Source organism: Artibeus jamaicensis, unplaced genomic scaffold, assembly GCF_021234435.1.
Source record: "Artibeus jamaicensis isolate MK-2021 breed Jamaican fruit bat unplaced genomic scaffold, CSHL_Jam_final scaffold_612, whole genome shotgun sequence".
Taxonomy (NCBI): domain Eukaryota; kingdom Metazoa; phylum Chordata; class Mammalia; order Chiroptera; family Phyllostomidae; genus Artibeus; species Artibeus jamaicensis.
In genome coordinates this window covers 10,840,647-10,861,354 of record NW_026522049.1, presented here as the reverse complement: position 1 = coordinate 10,861,354, position 20,708 = coordinate 10,840,647, and the positions used below count along the sequence as shown (strand labels likewise).

At 53.9% G+C, this 20,708-nt stretch overlaps 1 protein-coding gene and 1 long non-coding RNA gene across 2 annotated transcripts in view; both read right to left on the bottom strand.

The window, feature by feature from the left end:
* Positions 1 to 114: 114 nt before the first annotated feature.
* LOC119049765 (uncharacterized) lies at positions 115 to 2,410 on the bottom strand. Its single transcript, XR_005082610.2, has 3 exons — positions 2,243 to 2,410; positions 1,711 to 1,842; positions 115 to 1,387 (listed from the first exon to the last, which is right to left on the bottom strand). It is a non-coding gene; the product is annotated as an uncharacterized LOC119049765 (long non-coding RNA).
* A 2,826-nt stretch (positions 2,411 to 5,236) lies between these two features.
* Positions 5,237 to 20,708, bottom strand: part of CHSY1 (chondroitin sulfate synthase 1) — a 46,359-nt gene continuing 30,887 nt past the window's right edge. Inside the window, exon 3 of the mRNA XM_037145914.2 lies at positions 5,237 to 8,141. Coding sequence (XP_037001809.2) covers positions 6,549 to 8,141 — 1,593 coding nt within the window. The 3' untranslated portion in view covers positions 5,237 to 6,548. The remainder of the gene's footprint in view (positions 8,142 to 20,708) is intronic.

Below are 20,708 nucleotides of genomic sequence, written 5' to 3'. Positions count from 1 at the left end.
GGTCACGGCCACGTGTCCGTCGCCCCTCCGCCCCCCACCCCCCACCTAACGATGTCTGGAAAGAACCGCCCTTATCTCGGGCTGGCCGCTTCCGCTCCTCACCCTGCCCCGCAGCCTCCGGGAACTATGATGTCTGTGGCTGGGAGCGAGGCCGCTTGTCTCCTCACTTCGTGAGTCATCAGGGAATTTGTCTGCCTCTTTTGACACCGTGTAATGACTCAGCTTTTGCAGTGACAGAGTTGGGTCGGCGTGGCTGCCGTTTTCCCAGGACGATGTGATCAAAATACGGGTGCCCCCGAGGTACTGGGCACCCCATTCCCATTCCCATAGTATTTTCTTAAAGGCCACTTAACTGTTCAGGTTTACTTTTCAGAGGTTTTATTAGCATTGCTAATAGGACAGAATGTCAATGCTGAAATACCAAGTGACTTAGTGTTAGGTCAGAGAGGCCAGACACTGCGGGGGACCCAGTTTTGCAAGCCCAGCTGCTGGTCCGAGGAGGCGGAAAGGGCCCTGTGCACACTACGCTCCCTGGGGCGTTATCCAAGGCAGAAGGATGGGAGGCTCGAGGTGGTCAGCAGCAGGGACACTGTCAGCCCCAGGGAAAAAGGAAGCCCTTACATGACATTTCAAAGGGCCAAGGAAGGTTTTTCTTAAAGGGGAGAGGTGAACGGAAGAGGGAGGCAGATGCCGAACTGTATGTACACGTTATATCAGACCATTCATGTGTTACAGAAACCCCATAGGGATTTGCCTAAGTCGGAGCAGGGTGGTGTCCAGTGAGGGACTGTGGGCCTTTTCTCCTACTTCCCCATACATGTGTTTTTGTTCTGTGAGCACAGTTAGTTACAATGGAAGGAACAGACTTCAGTTAAAAGCCCACAATGCTTGTTTGGTAACACGTGATCACTCCGATATTGATTGTGTTATTAGAAGGCGTTCCGGTCTATTTTCAGAAGGCATTGTGAGCACATGAGTGAAATCACCCTTTAGCCGTGTAACGAGAAGGCAGCGTTTGCCTAAAGAAAGGCCCAAGCTTGACTCCGAATGAATGCATTTGAAGGTGACTTTGGGGTTTGGCTAGAAGGGTTTCCTTTCTCCCCCACCCCCGTGGTGTGTGTGGCACCAGGGAAGGTGTGCCACAGGCCGTGGCCTGATGCTGGGTGACGAGAGGTGGCCCACAGGCAAGAGGAAAAGCAGGCAGCAGCCGGAGGCACCCGCACCGGCGGACTCGTGAGCAGCTGCTCCGTGGAGAGCGATTCCTCCCAAAACATCGGCTTCCTCTGGCAGCTTCCAGGGCTGGGCCGTTTGCAGTATGAGTGACCCAATCCATCTGCTATGACTCCGTCTCATCAGCAACCAGCCAGGCAGAACTGACCGCTCTTACCTGTGTCAAAAAAACACCACTGGGGGGTTCTTTATGAGGATCACATTTTGGTTTCTGACAACAGGAGGAAGATTCAAAGACCCTCACAATGGGAATAGAATGAATGGTAAATGAAACGCGTTAAAAAATGCCCGGCAACAGGCCTTTAAGTGGTTTAACTGCACAGGTGACAAGCCAGCCCCTAATCTGGTTGGCCCTATGGTTCGAAGATTTTCACACCCATCCCCCGCCCTTACACTCACACACACACACACACACACACACACACACACACACGCTCCTGCCAAAGAACAAGTGAAAACCTGAAGCACGTCCACACTTACAGGCAGGCAGCTTTCTCCTTCTCCTGGAAATCAGGCAGAGTCACTGTAACTGGATCACGGCGCTGTAACTTATGTCTTCATCGCGTCTGTGACAAGTTAGACGAAGCGGACTGGTGTTGGTGGCCTTTTCCTCTAAGTGGAACAGAAAGGGACACCTTTCGAGGATGTGGAAAGGACAGTGGGAGGGCCCCATGGAGGCAGGTTCAGCCCTGCAAGGTCCCTGCAGCCGACAGACCGCTCCCCCCCCCCCCCACACACACACTGCGGCAGGTAAGCGCCTTTGCAGACCAGATTACAGCAATTCACACCCAGCGACACGGCCTAATCCCCAGGGCTGGCCCAGCTTTCCCGGTGACGGGAAGGCACAGGGGACTCTGGAAGTCCAGGGCCAGGGCAGAGCCCCTCGGCAGCCACACAGTCCCACAGGCGTGTCACCTTCCTGGAGGATGGGCCTTGAGAGGCAAGGGACTCTGCACACCCACCTTAAAACCTAACACCGTCCTCAGGAGCGGGGCGTGGGGACTGGGCTTACCAGCACGTTTTACTTGTGGTCACACAGTGGTGGACGGAGGGGGCTGCAGGGAATGCCCTCACCTTCAGGGCACAGGATGGAAGCAAAACGTGACTGTCCTTCAGCTTGGTCACACACCCTGACAAATGGCGTGAGCCATCCCGGCCTGCTCAGGACACCGGCAGTGGCCCCTGCATCAGCTGTCTGCAGGGTGCAGGGCGCAGGGGCTTTGTGACATAGGATGTGGTTGGGGGTGGCGCTGGGCAGGAAGGAGGCACACACAGGCTTTGTCTGCAGATGAGAACCCCATCGGCTGCACCGATGGTGCTCGTGGGGCCTGGGGCAAGGCCGGTTTCGGAGGGTCAGGGCTACTTCTGTGTCCTGGGCTGGGGGAGTGACCAGCGGCAGCCTCTGCCCTTTCCTGGGCTCAGCATTCGGTGAAAGGAGCCCACCTCCCTCGCTCCCAGTGTCTACTCTGCAGCTAAGAGAGGTCGTCCCATGACCTGTATTTCATGACCCGTGGCCCTGTCTCCCAGCATGCAAGTCCTGCAATGCTACAGTCCACGTGCAGCTGCGTGGCACCCTGGCCCAGAGTGACAAGTGCTGGGACAGGGATCCTGCCGTCCAGACGCGGGGGCAGATACACGCAGGGCTCCCATACGTGCGACCACAATGCCTGGACGCCCACCTAGCCCTGCTTCTGAAAACACGCCCACCAAGTCATCAGGGAAGCGGGTCTGCTTGTCTCACAGCCGGAGGCTTGCTCAGGTCTGTGTGCCCAAGTGATCGCGTGCTTCCCTTTTGTGTGAGATAAAAACGCAGCCAGTCTAGGCTATACAGAGGTCACCTACTGACCCCGAGCACTGTCCCCAGTGGCTCTCTGCAGCTGAGGGCTGGGAGGACACCCTGAAGACAGATTCCAACCCCTGCCTTTTGCCTAGTGATCCCTTCCCCTCTCTCCACCATCTTCATGTATTATTCCTGATTTTGAAATATTGCTAACAGGAGCCATCTGGTTTGTAGGGCTATGCACCATTTCATTTTACTACTTCTCTGTATTTAAAACAAAGTAATGTCCTGGCTGGTGTAGCTCAGTGGATAGAGCGCGGGCCTGCGGATCAAAGGATCGCGGTTCTATTCCCAGTCAGGGCACATGCCTGGGTTGCAGGCCAGTTCCCAGCAGGGGATGCACGAGAGGCAACCATACATTGATGTTTCTCTCCCTCTCTCCTTCCCCTCTATAAATAAGTAAATAAAATCTTTTTTAAAAATAAATAAATAAATAAAACAAAGTAATGCATGCTAAGAAAAAAGCGTAAGGCAACCAATGAAATGAAGAGGTATATATTAGCAAGCACTGGGAACTGACAGGAAGGAATGACTTCCGGGTCAGGAGCGTGGGGCCCCAGGTGGAAGCCCACATGGTGATGGGCCGACCAGACAGGGCACCTTCCACCAGGAGAGTACAGGGTGGGGGCAACGAGACAAGGGGGCCTAACCTGTGGGGTGCTGCTAGCATGCTAACCTGGGGTCTGCCCTCGGGGACTCGGGAGGGGAACGGCATCCCGTGACCACAGAATCCAGTCCAGCCCTTTTGGAAGTGGCAGACCGTGATGGAAGGTCGTGTTGATGTCAAGGCTGGTGATGGCTATTTGCTTCATCTAATCTGTGTTGGTTTTACTTTAAAAAAAAAAAAAAAAAGCAATAATCAGACTCAGAAGATGCTCCCCCTTGGTCAGCATCAACAGGTCCACCAAATCTGGAAGATACTGGAAATCCCGAGAGATACAGAGGAATTATTCGAAAGAAGGGGTCCATACGCTGATCCCAGATGCAGAAAAGGCTGGCCAATCGACCCACCTGCTCCATGAGGTCTCTGTTAGGAAAGAGTCCAAGTGCTGGATGAAGAGGCCCAGGTTTGAACTGGAGAAGCTCATGGAGCCTCATGGTCCAGGCCTCGGCTCTGGAAAACCTACTGGGGATGCGGCCGGTGCTGACGGTGAACGCACTGATGGACAAGGGCCCCCCAGTCCAAGAATCTGTTTACATTTCAGACTTTTAATGGTGACAAATGAAAAATCCTGTTTGGGAGGGGGAAATAAAAGCCCCTCAGTCCAACTGTTTCACACCCGCATGGGAAGGGTGCAGGACAACATCAGGGTGGGCAGTGGGGGGGTTTCAGCTGCTCCCGGAGGGTGGGTCCCGCGGGCCAGGGGACTGACGTGGGGACAGAGCAAGGCCCCATCAGCACCATCTCAGAGCCCAGTTTGGCTGGAGGAGGTTCCCGAAGCCGCGGTTTGGAAGGGTGCTTCAGGAAGCGGACCCTAGCAGCCGGACCTAGAGTGACCAGAAGAATGAACCAGGAGGCAGTGGGCACAGAGTCCAGTGAGAGATGACCGGGGGCGGGGGCTGGAGTAACAGGGTCGGAGAGCACTTGTGGACCCTGGGCCTCGAGGAAGCGGGGGTGACAGCTCCCGAAACATCAGCAGGAAAGAGCATCAGCCTCGCGTGGGAGTGGGCAGAGGGGGGGAAACGATGCATCTCAAGGAGGTGCCACCAAGACAGCAGACGGACATTCCACCCCGATGAAGCTGCCCCAAACCCCTCCAGTCTGCTAGTGCGATAGATAGAGTTTAAATTACCCTGCCATCAAGCTGTCTGCTGTGCTCTTCCTTACTGAAGAATAAAAACATCTGTGCATTTTTTCCCAAGGAAAAAACTCAACGCTCTTACAAGCTAAATGGCCATTAGGGGGCGCAGCAGCGACTCCTGTTGGGAGCGCGGGGTTGTTATACGGGGTCTTCACCATCGTCACCCAGGAGACGCCGACCCCCGGGGTGTCATTCACACCCACAAAGCTGGCAACCCAAACTGCAGTCCACATAAACCTCCCCCAAATAAATCAAAAAACTACGGCTTCATGTTTACATTGGGTTACTCTCCCAATGGAATGCGTTTCTTCAGCTGAAACCGGAGGAATGAGACAAAATGGGTCTGAAAACGCCAATTGAAAAATACTGTTCACTGGTTTATTTTTCCAAATGAGCAACAGGCTATTTACAAATGAGCAGATCTCCAATGATGGATATTAACATGGCAAGTCTATGACCGTTTGAAATCTAAATGAAAAAAAAAAAATTTTTTTTTTATTAAGGCACATTTGATCCGTGAGTTTAAAACAAACTTTCTGGTATCATGAAAGGTTCATTTCACTTTTGTTCCTAAGACATGTGAGCACCAAAATTGTCAAAGAACACTTAATATTTAGTATAACAGTAAGGAATGTAAAAAACGGAGGGGGGGCGGGGGGAGTGTTTTCAGAAGGAAATCTTTGGAGATCAGTTTACTGCAAATAAAGCACACTAAACACACTCCCGATGCACATAAATACTAACCACTAACGGGTACTTGAGGAACGGCGGCTCTCTAGACAACGAATATTAAATAAATTAAAGGTATTTCAGACGCGAAGGATGAAACAGACGGTAATTAAAGATGGAAAGGGCTATCGCCACCCAGGTAACACAGGATGAAGAGAAGAAAAAGCAAACGCGTTTTTTTCCCAATACTTTCATGGGGGGGGGGGCAGGGTATGTGTGGGGTTTTTTTTGCTTTAGTTTGTGTACATCAGATTTATTACCTTAATTCTTCTCTGCCATTCAAAAGATTAATATTTTTTTACCCTTGAAAAGAGAAGGGCCAGGAGGGGGTAAAATACCAAATCCTTCTTGGAGCTGAATGCCAGGTCTGCACAGACCACACGAGTCCCAGAACGGCCACGTCACCTCACGGGGCCTCCTTGTTCCCTGTGCTTTTCAAACCTCCGGACAGCTCTCCCGAGGAGGCAGGCGGACCCGACTACCGTCACACCTCTGCACCTCACCACCGGACCGCACAATGGCTTAAACAGAATCACTGTAAAAACGGACAGAAGGTAGAGACTGTGCATTGCTAAGAGTTACAGCAAGACACTGCTTTGCTGCAGTAATACTTTGCAGGGACTCCTGTTGCCTGCCCTCCAACCGCGGCAACAGCGGGGGCTGGCGAAGCCATGCGCCCGGCACGAAGCCACGCCGCCTGCGTCTGGGGTGCAGCGGGTCGCGGCCAGGCGGGTCTGCTACGGCAGGTTCGGGAAGGAACGTGTGTTCGAAGGCAAACAGGATCACATTGCTGTTGTTCGAAAAAGCTCATCCCCAGGAGGAGTCCTTGGTAAGAAAGTCACGTGTAAAACACGCCCCGCTGTGCGGGGCTTCCAAAACGGACCGTACAAAACGATTTCTGCAAAATAAATTAGGTAATTAAAAACGCCCCCTCCGGCGGGGCCGGGTCAGCCTGTCCTCGCCGAGCCGTTGGTGCTGCTGCGCCGGCTGTAACCCGGGTCGTTCTTCTCCAGCCACAGCTCGGCCAGCTGCCGCGTGGACCCGTAGGTGGAGGCCTTGGACCCCACGCACATCTTGTACTGCTTGGGGTCCAGGCTGGGGTCACAGAAGACGGGGTGGTGGACGTGCACAACGCCCACCTCCTGGCTCCTGAACGTCTTCAGACCCGCCTGGACCACCTTGTTGAAAAGGTCCACGTCCTCCAGCCCCCAGCCCTGGATGGAGACGTCGAAGCCGCCCACGCGGACCAGGTCCCCCTTATAGATACAAGTGATGCCGAACCCGTAGTTCCTCCAGAAGCCCGTTTTCTGGGTGAAGGCGAAGTGGTTCTCGCTGGGGGCTTTCCCGCTGTACACAATCTTTGGGTCGTACTGGCTGAAGATGATGGGAAAGTAGATCTGCTGGCCCAGCACCGTGTTGGCCCGACAGCGCTGCAGGAACTCGGCCGTGAAGACCAGGTCGACGTCGCAGAAGAAGAGCAGGGACTCGTTGCGGAACTGGGACGACCCCACCTCCAGGGCCAGGGCCCTGGAGAACTCGCCGGACACGGGCAGGATCTGCATGTCGGCCTTCGGGTACTTGCTGCGGTAGTCCCTCATGAGCTCCACCTGCTTGGCCTTGTCGGGGTTGGAGTCCGAGTTGAACAGCAGCACCACCAGCTTCACGTTCTGGTTGGGAATGAGGCAGGCCTTCTCGAAGTTCCCCATGAACCTCACGAACATGTCGAAGCGCCCCGACAGGGGGATGAGGATGTTGACCTTTGGCTCCTTGGCCTCCCTGCGCTCGCTCCTGGCGCCGGGGAGCTGGAAGGGCACGAGCTTCTTCAGGGAGTTGGAGAGGAAGGACAGGGAGCCGGACTCCTGGTTGATCTGGCGGGCCAGCTCCGCCGCGTCCAGCGCCTCGTGCTCCACGAACTGGATCTTGCTGAAGGTCTGCTGGAGGTAGGCGTGCCGCCGCACGGGCACCGTCACCTTCTTCCCCTTGTGCTTCTTGTACAGCAGCAGCAGGTCCAGGATGTACTCGGCCCCGTACGTGGGGTTCACGCGGCGGTAGCCGTACTGGATCTCCTTGAAGTCGATGACGCGGCCCCGGGTCTTGGCGTTGGCGTTGATCATCTCCATGACCTGCATGACGATGTCGTCCAGGGCCTCCCGCTGCGCGGAGTCCATCCCTCTGCGAGGGGGCTGGCCGTCCACGGCCGAGTACAGGTGCTTCCCCGTCAGGAACTCCCACTCCAGGATCTCCTCGCGCTGGCGCGGCTGGAACCTCATGAAGGAAGGGGGCACCCCGAGCTGGAGGTCCTCCTTGTGCGTGTCCGTGTTGCTGTACTTGCTCATCAGGACGACCTCGCGGTGCAGCTGGATGGTGCGGTGGCGCAGCTCGGCGATCTTGCGGCTGAGCACGTAGCTGTGGAGCCGGTACTGGTAGGGCGGGCTCTTGTTGGGGTGCAGCGTGATGGCCCGGTGGATCTTGCTGTTGTGCAGGTCTCGGATGTAGCCCTTTTTGTTCTGCTCGTAGTTCTCGTAGAACAGCTGCTGCATCTGTTCAGGGGAAAGAAGAAAAAGATGGCCTTTGTAAGCGCTATGGGATGGGGCGTCCCTCTATTTTTCTATTTCCTTACGTACCGGCACACTTAAAAAAATCTAACTGTGAGGAATCTTTCCGCAGCCACAGCCGCAGCAGACGCGAGGCCCTGGGGAAAGCACGGGAGTCTACGGTGGCCCGCGGGGTCACGGGCGCCGAGTTAGAGCTACAAACTGCGTGAAGGGACGAGACTTTCGTCCCTCCAGGGACAGAAGTGGCCAGGGTCATTCTGCGGGCAGAGGGAGTGAGGGGGAAGCTTTCCTGTGGAGAAAGGGCGTGCACATTGGAAATCCTTTTTTTAAAAAAGATTTTATTTATTATGAGAGAGAGAGAGAAGCATGGATGTGTGCTTGCCTCTTGCGCGCCCCCAATGCGGGGACCTCGCCCACAACCCAGGCATGTGCCCTGACTGGGAATTGAACTGGCAACCTTCTGATTCACAGGCCAGCGCTCAATCCACTGAGCCACACCAGCCAGGGCTGAAAAATCCTTTCCACGCCAGCTCGTTCTGCGTGGGCAGAAGCGGGTCTGCTCGATCAGCACCAGGCCACCGGCACAAAGCCTGCGTGCGGAGGGCTCTGGATGACAGGCGAAGGGCAGGCAGCGCCAGGGGGCCTCATCTCCCACCCCACTCTCCCTCTGTCCCTGTGACAGGGGTTCCAGGGCGACAGATGCCTGAGGCCCCTCGGCCGAATCGGCCTGCTCCCCGGACTTTGACAGAGAACACGCTTCATGCCCTGGGATGCACAGGCAACGAGACGGCAAACGCCTGACAAGGGCCGGCAAAGCCTCGCGGCGTGAAGAGCACAACTTCGCAGAACAGGTGGGAACAGTGCTGCCGGTCGGCACCTGGCAAATCAGTCCCGCGTCACTGACGGCCCAGCTTGTCTTTTCTTCCTGTTGCTAAATACTGACTCTTGAGGACGGGGACACAGATTTGGGCCAAGTAGTTTATTTGGCTTTGGACTCGTATCTTTAACTTTTCAAAAAAACTTCTGAGCCACTGCAGCTAACATGATAACACAAAAATGACAGATTAGCACTTTTACGCCCCGTTTCCTACTCGATACTATAAGGTACCAGTAAATAAAGCTAGAAAAGAGTAAAAAGAAGGGAAATAACTTGCAAAAACCGCCTTGAAGTTTAAAGAAGACAGCACGGGATGCTGGCCAGGTTCCGCGCCCGCCTCCCACGGGACCCCCACGCGGCTCTGAGAGGGGCAAACGCTCCCTCTGGCACCAGACGGGAGGGCTGGTCTGCGGCAGGAACCGAAGCACCTCTTCACCGCCGCGTCCGAATTTGCTCAGCCGCCCCGCCACGATCCAGGTGCTCACCTGCCAACCGGGGAGCCGCTCCTCCCCGGAAGAGGCCCAAGCCCGCACCCTGACCTGGAACGTCTGGCCTGCAGACCGTGAGAAGTGGGTGTCGGTCCTGCTGCTCAGGGCGCAGCCCTGGTGTTGCCCCAGCAGCTTCTCGGCCCACGGCAAAGAAGCGCAGAGGGCTGTGGCCGTCATCGCCAGGGCCTGGCTCCGCGCCACACACGTTCTGAGATGCGCAGTGGACAGCTGATGAATTAACGGGAAGCAGGCGAGTCACCTGGCACGAGTGTCGAGAAACCGCTGGGCGGCTTCACTGCAGAGGGGCACAGGGGACGAGGGCCGACACGGTCGCACGCACTCGGTAAAGAACACACAGGGGCAAGGCCAGGTTCCAAGGACTGGACGCATTTTAAAATGTAGAAATTGCTAGCACATTTCAAAGAAAAATAATGCCTTTCCAGACTTAGGATGCAGTTGTCCTTTGTTACTCCCCTGAAGACCAAAGAGATAACTGCACGTTTTATTCTCAGCTACCACCACCCTCCCCCGACCCACTCCCCTGCAGAGGGACAGCGAGCGCAGATGTGCGCCCTCGGCGACGGCCCGGCCCGGCCCCATGTCCCCAGACGTTTTCAGGATCCGTGGCTCGCACTGTCTCAGAGGCTGCCTGAGGCCGTTGCCTTCACAGTGACGCAAGTCCATGCCAGTTTACCTGAGACACAGAGCGTGTGTGCGGAAAACGTAAATCAGAGCATCACTGACCGACAGGCTCGTGGGAGCCTCCAACCCCAGGAACCAGGGCAGACTGGCCGTGTGTACCTGCGGTCAAGTTCCTGTTGGCACCTTCTGGCTGAGCTCCAGGAGTCAGGCTGAAAGGAGTGTTGCGTTTTTTTAAATATAAATTTTTTTTTTTAAAAGAAAAAATCTGCGAGACAAAATTAAGTATGTGTGTGTTCAGGGGAGGGAGCACGTATTTTATTAAAAATAAGGCCAAGTCCATGCCCAGACTAGCTGGTGCCCCCGCCCCCGCCTCCCCAGCGCATGCACTCAGTACACTGACAAGGGTATAAAGCAAACGTCTTAGATGGAGAAGCCGCCTGCCTGACAGACTGGATGGAGACAGGCCGGCTCTGATTTAAGGAAAACCTAAACAAAAACAATCATTTTTGTTTAGCTTTTCTTAAATGCATTAGGGTAACACTGGCTAATAGTGTTTTTATAAATTTCAGGAGTACAATTTTACAATATGAGAGCTCTATACGCCCTTCCATGCTCAACACCAAAGTCTCAGCTCCTTCCATCACCCTGCATCTGACCCCCTTTACCCTTGTCCCCCGACCCCCCATAGACACATTCTGCTGTTTGTATCTATGAGTTTGGTTTTTTGTTTGCATGTTTGTTCATTTTTTGCCTTCAGTTTTTTGCGCCACATATGACTGCAGTCATATGGTTCTTGTCCTTTTCTGCCTGACTTATCTCGCTTAGCATAATACTCTCAGATCTACCCGTGCTGGCACAAGTGGCAGTGTGTCATCTTTTTTATGGCTGAGTAGTATTCCACCACACATGTATATACCACATCTTTATCCAAGCATACACTGAAGCTTGTTTCCATGCCTTGGCCGTTGTGAGTAGCACTGCAATACACACGGGATGCAGTTATCTTTACAAATGAGTGTTTTTAATTTTGGGGGGTAGATACTCAGGAGTAGAATCGCTGGATCAAGTGGCAGTTCCAATCTGAATTTTTTGAGGCATCTGCACTGTTTCCACAGTGGCCGCACCATCTCCAAATCCTGCCCGTGGTGCACGAGAGTTCCTCTTCTTCCCACATCCGCTCCAACACTTGTTATCCAGGCAAAGCTTCAGTGAGACATTCAGGCCAGGTCAGGGAAGGCTGGTCCACAAATCATCTGTGACTCATGAGAGGGAAGCCGCAGCTGGGAGTCTGGCCCCCGAGCCTCCAGCTCCCCGACTGGGCCTCCGGGCAGCCCTGGCTGTGGGCTGGGAGTGCACAGCACCCCACAGCCCGTCACCCCTGCTTTGTACCCACATCTCGAGTCGCCCCTTCCACCCACCCCTTCCCATCAGGTGGGCTCAGCCCACCTGACCTCGTCTCTGCCTTCGTGGGACTAGAGGCACTTGCACTTGAGTTTGGAATCCTTTGAAAAATTCCTCAAATTCTCTTTCTTGGTTCTTTTTTCACCTCGACGGGTTTCTAGCTTCTCTGCTGTCACTTGGGTTTCCCCAACCTTTTCGTTTTTCTTTCCACGCACCTGGCTGGCGCCAGGAGGCATGCTGGGGGCTAGGTGACGTTGAGCCACTTTGCTTGTGGGCGCCCGAACGAGAAAAAAGGGCTGGACCCTGAAGCTGGACACCTGCGTGTTCCACCTTCTGTCCTGTTACAGCCAATTGGCTCCTAAGGATGACGCTGCCCGTGACGCAGGTAAGACTTGGTGGTTTCCCGGCTCCAGGCAATTTCCTGGATCCCAGGATTGGAGTCCCGAGGCCTTAAGCGGGATAATCGTATAATCATATAATCGTATGACTAACGAAAGTGTTTAGTGATTTTCTGGTTATGGAAATGAAACTACTGTGCCTCTGGAAGGAAGGTTAGAATGTAACAATTTAAGAAAAATAAAGGTTAAGAAGTTACGACTCCACAGAGACATTCATTCCTTTTATGCTGATAGTAAGTTGTGAGACCTTTTGCCAGTCACTTGAATTTGTTGGGTCTCAAGTTTTCTGATTCACAGAATGACTGGTTTTGTGCTAGAGGTTCCTTCGACGTAAAGAATTTTAAGATCTTATGTGCTAATCTTAGGACCAGACGCCTTGGACTCCGAAGTCTTGCCCTGATGTCCGTCTGCCCATCCTGTCGGATGTGGTTGGAGGTGTGACATTGTAACATTAACAGGGTTCTGCCTTCACTGGGTCAAAAGGTATCTGCAGCACGAAACAGTATCATTCACACATATCCCCATGAACTGTTTCCAGCCTATAAACACACACACCTCCAAATCTGCTATAAACACAAATAGTTTAGTCCTGGCTGTTGTGGCTCAGTGGATTGAGCACCAGCATGTGAACCAGAGGTTTGCCAGTTCAATTCCCGGTCAGAGCACATGCCTGGGTTGCAGACCAGGTCCCCACTAGGGGGCGTGCAAGGGGCAACCACACATTGATATTTCTCTCCTTCCCATCACCTGTCTCTAAAAATCAACAAATAAAATCTTTAAAAAATTGTTTAAGGATATAGATTCATAACAGTTCACTTTAATAACTGCAGGGGTATAATACATAACTTTTTTTTTTGTTGTTATAAAACTGTTGTAGACCGCTCTGCCTGGTTCTAGAAATTGTATCTTGACCCCTTGTGGCTAAGGGCAAGGGATGACCTTTGGAATGCCAGCCACAGGAGACAAAGCTTGACTCTGGTAGCAAACACTGCCTCAGTTTCCTCTCTCTGCCCCCAAAGCACGGTCAGAAGTCAATGACGGGTAAGACCCCTCATGGCAGGGGGCAGCCTAAGACAGACTCGATCACTTAGGAGGCCTTCATGGAAGGACTAGGGGTGGGGTGGGTTGCTGCAACAAAGAGCACTGGACTCTCGCCCCCCAGCTTTGACAATGCACGAGTCCCCATGTTCTCTGGGAGAAGCGCTTCCTGGCTCTAATCCCCTTAAGCCTGAATACCTGTTGGGGAGGGGTGCAGCTCCTTGCCTTGCTAGAGCGTGTCCTGGGGAAAAATCTGGCATCACAAAGACTTACTGATAAACCTGTGAAATCTGCTCTGCTAAGAGTGTTTTCATTCATTTGTGAAAGGTTCGAGCAGGAAACCCTAAAACTCTGTTCCTGACAGACTCTGAAGCCCTCAGATTTCTTTGAAATATTATCTACTGTTTGATCCTTGCCACCCTGTATATTCCTGTGTATTACAACCCAATAAAAGCCCTGGAGGAGGGGGCTCAGGGCCTTTTTCTCCTCAGAGAAACTGGCCACTGCTGGCCTTTTTCCCTGAGAAACTGGCCACTGTTCACTTCTCCTCCCCAAGCAAATCACATCGTGTCTCAGTCATGATTACTCTCATCCGTGGCACACGGGGGGACTTGGGAGGAAAGTCGCCCCCACATAAAACATTTCAGTAATCCACAATTTGGCATATTCTTTGGGACAATGTCACAAAATAGGAAGTTGAGAAGTACTGCAGAAGAACACACAAACGAAGACGTACGGACTATTTCATCATCACGAGGTTTTTCCTTGCTTAAAACACAGCGAAGAAGATCTCTTGACAGGCACTCACGGCCACGGATGGTTTCACTTAGTGTCCGGTGTCCGTAAGAGAGTTCTGATTCTTGCTCTAGAAAGGACCCCCAGGGTCCGGGACTCCAGCGAAGCCACCCCCCATTCTGTGAGATGTCCCAGGCCGCCGAGTCATTCCAAGGCGAAGCTGAGAGGGGCTTATAAAAGTCAGGGTCACACTCTTCCCAGGACCGGCCAGCCCAGCTGGGAGCAAGCACTCACAACCCACATCTAATCTTCCGTTAACAAATACCTTCCATGGTCTTCATTAGCAAATGTCCTTCTCGTTCCGGCAGCGAAGCCAACACTCCCATTAAGTCGTGGTTCCCCCGGTAACCGCCTGCAGTCAGGCCCACCATTGAACACACACCGCAGCCGGGTCAGCGGGCTGTCGCCGCTCCAAATCGGCGGCTATTTCCAGTTCTGATTCATTCGGCACTACGGTTCATTGTCGGGAATCTGTTTTCTTATCTTTTTGTCCCAGAAATGACCTCAAAGAAAACACGGGCTGCCTGAATGTCAAGAGACCCGTTGTAACCAGCAGTGGCTTCAAAATAACCACATTCACAAGTTGTAAGTATTTAACGTTCTTATTCCCCTGTTGGTAGGGGTTCCAGGTAACCTGTTGTATGAGGACCCACTGAGCTGCTGCGAGAGGGACGCTGTTAACAATTAGGCCAAGGCCACGTAACATGGGCCCGTCCCCGGCTCTCAGGGCCCATGGTTAGTTACCCAAAAGTCCCTATGAGGTCTCTCCTCATTAGTTTTGTGTAGGCTTTGCCAATTTTCATCCAATTAAGCTCAAGGATTAGCTGCTTTGTATTTTAAAGACACCATTCAAAAAAGTAAATTTTTGTGGGAATTAAGCTGGGTCTGTAGTGGCGAAAGTGAGAACTGTCTGTGTGTGTCTTGAGTGGTTGGTGTCACATCCTGAAATCCAAATACCTTTCAGAAAGGTCTGATGTTTTATTTCCCAGTCGTTGAGAACTAAGCGTGGCAAAGTAAAACAAAAACAGCTGGGAGGAGTTTCGGCCTTGCACACCTGACACGAGCACAGCGATCAAGCAGAAGTCGACAGCTTGCAAGTGAACGGCGGTGACGGGAGTGGCCGACCACGGCAGCGACAGGAGAGAGCCCGGTGCCGTGGTCAGAAAACTGCTGAAACCCCCTCCCTGCTCGTCGCTAACGTGCGACCTCGTGGGAGTCACCCCAGCTTCCCGCTAGCACCTGTCCTGTTTCTTCCCGCAGATGAGCCAACGCGACGGCGCGCGGAAGAACTGTCTTCGTTCAAACGAAGTCTTACGCAGACATGGAACCGGAGAGCGAATGCTCACGTTAAAGGCAGGGAGCTTTAAACAGTCACGCACAAAGAGAGGCTAAGCACACACAGGACGTGAGGCCTGGGAGTGGGCACCAGGGCCTCTGGGAGGGTCTCTGCGAAGGTGTCTCACTGACGCACCCACAGCGCAGGTGATGTCATCGTGTGGATGATCAACGTGTCCCGGGAGCTGACAAGCCTCTCCCATGCGCTCTTCTAGAACTTCCCACATTTTAAACACCGGGAGGCCCGAGTTTACCTGTTCGGCGACGTGCCCAGTGCCCCGCTGCCACTTGGCAGCTGGACTGGAGTTGGCTCTCGGCTCCGGTTCTGGGCCCCTGGAGGGGGTCCCCCCGGCAGGCGCTGCTCGGGGCCCAGGGCCCAGGCTGAGGCCAGTAGCCCCAGGCCAGGGCAGGGACAGGCAGTTCACTCTGAACTGGTAATGCGTGAGGAAGCCACTCGGGGAGATGGCAGAGGGGGTGCTGTGGCCGGACCCCTGGGTTGGAGATGGCTTCTCTGCCCGGGGCACATCCGAGCAGAGCCTTGAGGATGCAAGGGGTTACAAAAGAGGTTGTGCCCTCTCTAGAACATTCATTTCTTCATCAAATAGACTCACCTACTCTGTGCAAGGGCCCTGCGTGGGAGCAAGGCGCAGGCCCCCGGACTGGGCCCCCTGGCCAGGAGCTCTCCGGCCCCGGCAACCTGCACGCCCTGCCGCCGCCGCCACCTCCCCACGAAGCTCATGGATTCGTGTGTGGCGTGGCCCCTTGTAAGTCTGGGGTGAGGTCACACAGGGTGTCTGTGCCTGCACACTGGGGGGTGGGGGGGCGAATGCATGTATATTGATGGTATAACCCGTAAGAAAGGTTTCAAAGCTGAAATGTCCCCCTTTCACATCTTCCTGAGCAAGTACATCAACTCTGTGGAGCCTGATTCTGGTCAGAGGAAGCACCAGTGCCAGCGGGAGAGCGGGCAAGTCCCCTGCTACGGTGGCACGGCACAGACATTCCTGGCGACAGCACCGTTTTCCACACTGGGGTGGCGAGGACTTTCAGGAACCGTCACTTCCTGAGAAAACCCACTCTCCTGGCCGCGGAGAGCGCAGCGGGGCCCCAAGTCTGGGCACCGGGGGCGGGGGGCAGGGTGCCGGAGTGGAAGGGTCATTCCAGGGAAGGTGTCTCCTGCGTTCGGCATGACTCTCCACACCTCCCTCCCCACTCACTTCCTTCCCCTCTGCTTACTTACAGTCAGCAGCTGGCGGCTGCCCGCCTTGGCCCAGCCCCAGAGCAGAGCGGGATCCAAACGCCCGCCTGGTCGTCTTTTCAAGTGGAAATGACTCGAAAGAACTGAGTAACTTCCCCCCAGTGCCCTCCGGATGTAGCGACCGAGCCGTGGCCATTACTAGTTCCAGCCTTAAGTAATCTTTTAGTTAGAAAAGTGAAAAGCCATTCCTACAGAGAAGCACAGATGACTTTTGTTTTACTGGTTAACACTGATTTACACGCGGGCTCCAAGGGCCCGAAACTGAAAGTAAACGGAACGGAAAAGTCCCTTCAAGGAAAAGCCAGCCCCGCTGTTTAAAGGGTGCACTCCCCAGACTGCACGGGGCGCCTACGGGTGAGAAGCAGTTCAGCGGGCGAGGTAACAAAGTAACACATCCTCACTGGGCTCTTGAAATGACTGCTTGGGTAATTTCGCTCTGAGTCCCGTAGGGACTGTGTAGCCACTGGCGTTGCTCGCTCGTGTACCCCTTGCTTCCTACCTCACATTCCGCACCAGTAAATATAACTGAGAAGCAAGCACCAGGAAAAGAATGGGAGAACTGTCTCTCGAGGTCCCCTGCAGTGGGATTTCATCGGTCCCAGCCGGAACTCCCGCTGCTGCTTGGACCAGAGAGCCACGCCAGGCACCCCAGCCCCCGCAGGGGAGCCCCGCTTTCTTATCTTGCCTCCATTTCCGACTCCAGTCACCGCCCCGACTGGGTTTGCTTGTGACAGGCTGGGACAGCCAGGAAGGCGGGGGCGAGGGGACTCCCGGGGCCTTTACGAAGTCACAATTCTATTTTTAAGAGCACACCTCTGAAAAGGCTGCCAAGAAAGATAAGATCTCATCCATTTGTCTGCCTCATGTGTCACACGGATTCCACCATAAGTGTCTTCTGAGGAAGACAGGCTGCTGTGAGCTAAGGGAGGGCTCCGCGGGGGAGGGCAGGCCCAACCCGCTGCATGTCCTGAGTCGGCACTGTCGGCCACGCCATTCTGACAACGCCGTCTTGGAACAATATTCCAATCACGTATAATGATGATTTTCAACCTTTACCGTAAAGCAATATCCATTCACTGTAGAACACGGACAGGGCTAGGACTCACTTACGAACTTGCTCTTGCTCACAGTGAAATGACTCCGTTCTAAGGCGTCCGTGCACAGCTAAGACCAACGAGAAACCTGCTCTCCTCTGCAAACTGCCATGTGCGTAAGCTTCTTGGGACAGTAAGTCCTCGCTTACCATCAGCAGCAGGCCCTGCGACTTTGGGCAAAAGGGCGCATAACAAAACCCGTTTTACCACAGGCTAACCCCAACGAGTAAGAATTAGAAGTCCCCGAATGCCGTAGTGGAACGACATTGAGTGAGACGATGTGATTCCAGGACCTGCTGTCCATCCCAGCTGGGTGGAGACGCTCCTCCTGACCGTCACACTGACCCGAGACAGTCCACCCGAGACAGTCCACGGCTCTACCTGAAGAAAGCCGAGCTACCCTGCTCCTCGGCGGCCAGGACCTTAACCACAGAAAGAGGGACACTAAAATCGTATAAGCCGCAAGAAAAGCAAAAATTTACATACTTTCTTAACCTAAGTTAGTCAACAGAATTTATGTACAAAGATACCAAGCAAATGGATGTGTGAAATAAACATCCTCTGTAACTGAACAGGGTAATACTTACGAAACCCCGTAAATAGGAGTTGCACTAGAGGAAATGGAAACCCCTTTCTTTCTCAGCCTCCCGGCCAGGCTGCTTCCCGCGTCCTACCCCCACCGTGAGTGAGGTCGGGTGCCACACAGCACTGTGACACAGCGACAAAGGACAGAGGGAAGACTCACTGCTCTGCCTGCACCTTCACCGACAGAAGACAGGACATCCCAGGTCAAAGGGAACGTGGATTCCCTTCTCACCCCCCAGCAAACCACCTCAGGCCTCAACTAATGTCAAAATACTTGAGAAACGCCACAACACCGTAATGGCACCAAGGAGTGTGGCAGGTGAACTCTCACGCTGTGAACTGCAGAACAATGAGCCGACAAGAGCAATACAAGCCATCGTTTAAATGTGAATGCTCCGGTTTCAAGAGTCTCGGCTGACTCGCTAGAAATGTTACATTGGGTGTAGGTGACCCTAGCAATTCACAAAGATCTCCAGGCATATTCCTAGGACACAAAGAAGCAATGCATGTTTAGTTTTAATGATTTCAGTCTTTGTTGTAGATCATTCACAAATACGTATCTATGCGAGTTCTCAAGAACCACAAACTTTGCTTCACTGCTTCCCAAAGGTGGTGGCACTGTTGCAATTTGAGATTCACCCTCAAATGACTGATACATTTTGACAGCAAACCCATTAATTATATTCCTTTTTTACACACCAGGTTAAACTTTGATAACTAATAATAGGGAGTTTCTGTGTTCCCCAAATACCAGTTTAATCACAAATGCACCCACAGGGTCAGTGTTATGGTAGGACAAAGCTAAATTCTGCACAGCGCCCATTCAAAAGGAGATACACTTGGGGAAACTTCCCACCTGGACTGATCTGTGAAGTTTCATATTAAATCTTTCCCAAGTCCTTATGTCTTTTTATTACAGCCAGAATGATTTTCTAGGAGAGAAAAGTATGGGTGGAGCACCTACAGACACCCCAAATCATGGCATTTACGTAAATTTAAGTCCCAAGAGCATCGTGCACTGCAGTGAACATAAAACCAAAACCACAACTAGACCACACAGGGACCGGTTACTAATAGGCAATGCTTCCCGCCAGTAGAGATGCTCGTCACAAGCTTAGCGGCTGTCTGGATCTCAAATGAGGTGCTTTTTAACCCCCAAGGTTATTAAATCGCCTTGGGCGATTCTGCTTTTGAGCTATCCGACCTCAGCACATACACCAGCACGGTTCCCAAAAGTGATGTTCAGCTGCCTGACACCTGCAGCCCGAGAAACCAAAGCCCCAGTCCACGGGCCAGCTCACTCCTGACCGAAAGACTCCTTTCAGTCCCATGGCACAGAGGTGTGACCGCTCAGAGTGCTGACAGATGAGGGCCTGTTAGGTGTGGCCCACGCTCTCTGACCTGCGTGCAGCCAGGTGTCCCCCTCCAGCCGGGGCCTCCCCACGGCTGCCCGGCTCCCGGGCAGGGCATCCCAGCCACGCCGTGGTGGATGACGTGCAGGTGACTGGAGAAGCAGGACACAATGAAACAGGTGGGTCCCCAAACGACCCATGGAACAGAGTCCCCGCCACCCCAGACTGTTACTCGAGAGAGACATCGCCGTCGACCTCCACGGCGGGTCTCAGGTGTCTGGTCTAGTGTGTAGTCCTTGTTCGTCATCAATTATGCACCTGCCTGCAGTAGGAAACCCACGGGCGGACGACCAGGCCGTGATTTCAGTGCCGCTCTGGGGGACGGCACCGCACAGAGAAGGCGGCCAACGCCTCCTCTCTGAGCAGCGCTTTACGTCTCATGGCAGTCACCTCTCGGCGGCCCTAAGCATGATTCCCGCCGGACAGGGAGACCACGAGGGAAGCTCTAAAACCCTCGCGCCTGTTACAGCAGAGCAGAGGCTGGTGAATGCTGGCCCTCAGGCTAAAGCGGGCGGCCACTTGCTGAAAGTACTTTTGGACCAGAACCACGCTCTGCCCGTGGCTGCTTTCGCTGGGACGGGGATCCGTGGCCCACAGAACCTAAAACACCTTCAGTCTGGCCCCCAGCAGGAAAAGCCCCCGGACCAGAGCCCGACTCTGCCTCGGTGCCCCCACTTACTGAATGGCGGCCAGGCTTGGGCGGACCGGGCCAGAACCGAACCCGTTCCTAAGTGGGGCCGCCTCTCCGTCCGGGCTCCCCTCCTGGCCACAGCAGCCGGCGTCCCTGCTGCCAACGCATCACACTGGACCAGCCCAGCTGTCTTTCCCAATCCAAGACACCCCCTTACATCTGCAGAGGCCACCCCACGGGCTCCCACCCTCGAAATTCTAACAGAAGCTCCCCACACAGAAGCCATTTCAAAACGACAGCTTTCTGCTCTGTTCTTTAAACACATCGGAGTCAAGCTGGAGCAACGCCGCCAGGAGCAGAAAACCCCAGGCATCAAATTCAGCCCGCCTTTCACTTCTGCGGTACAGGTTTGTCCTTCTTTGGTTTTGCGCAGAGAAGGCAGTGCCGAGAAACTACAAGCAGACCCGGGACTCCCCAGCATAGAGCCCTGCAAGCCCACGGACAGCAGAGCGAGTTCATTCGATCTGCTTCTCACCCCGGTTCCCGCTGCACCAGCAACTGGACGCGAACAAGTCATGGGGAGGCCCTTGGAAGCGTC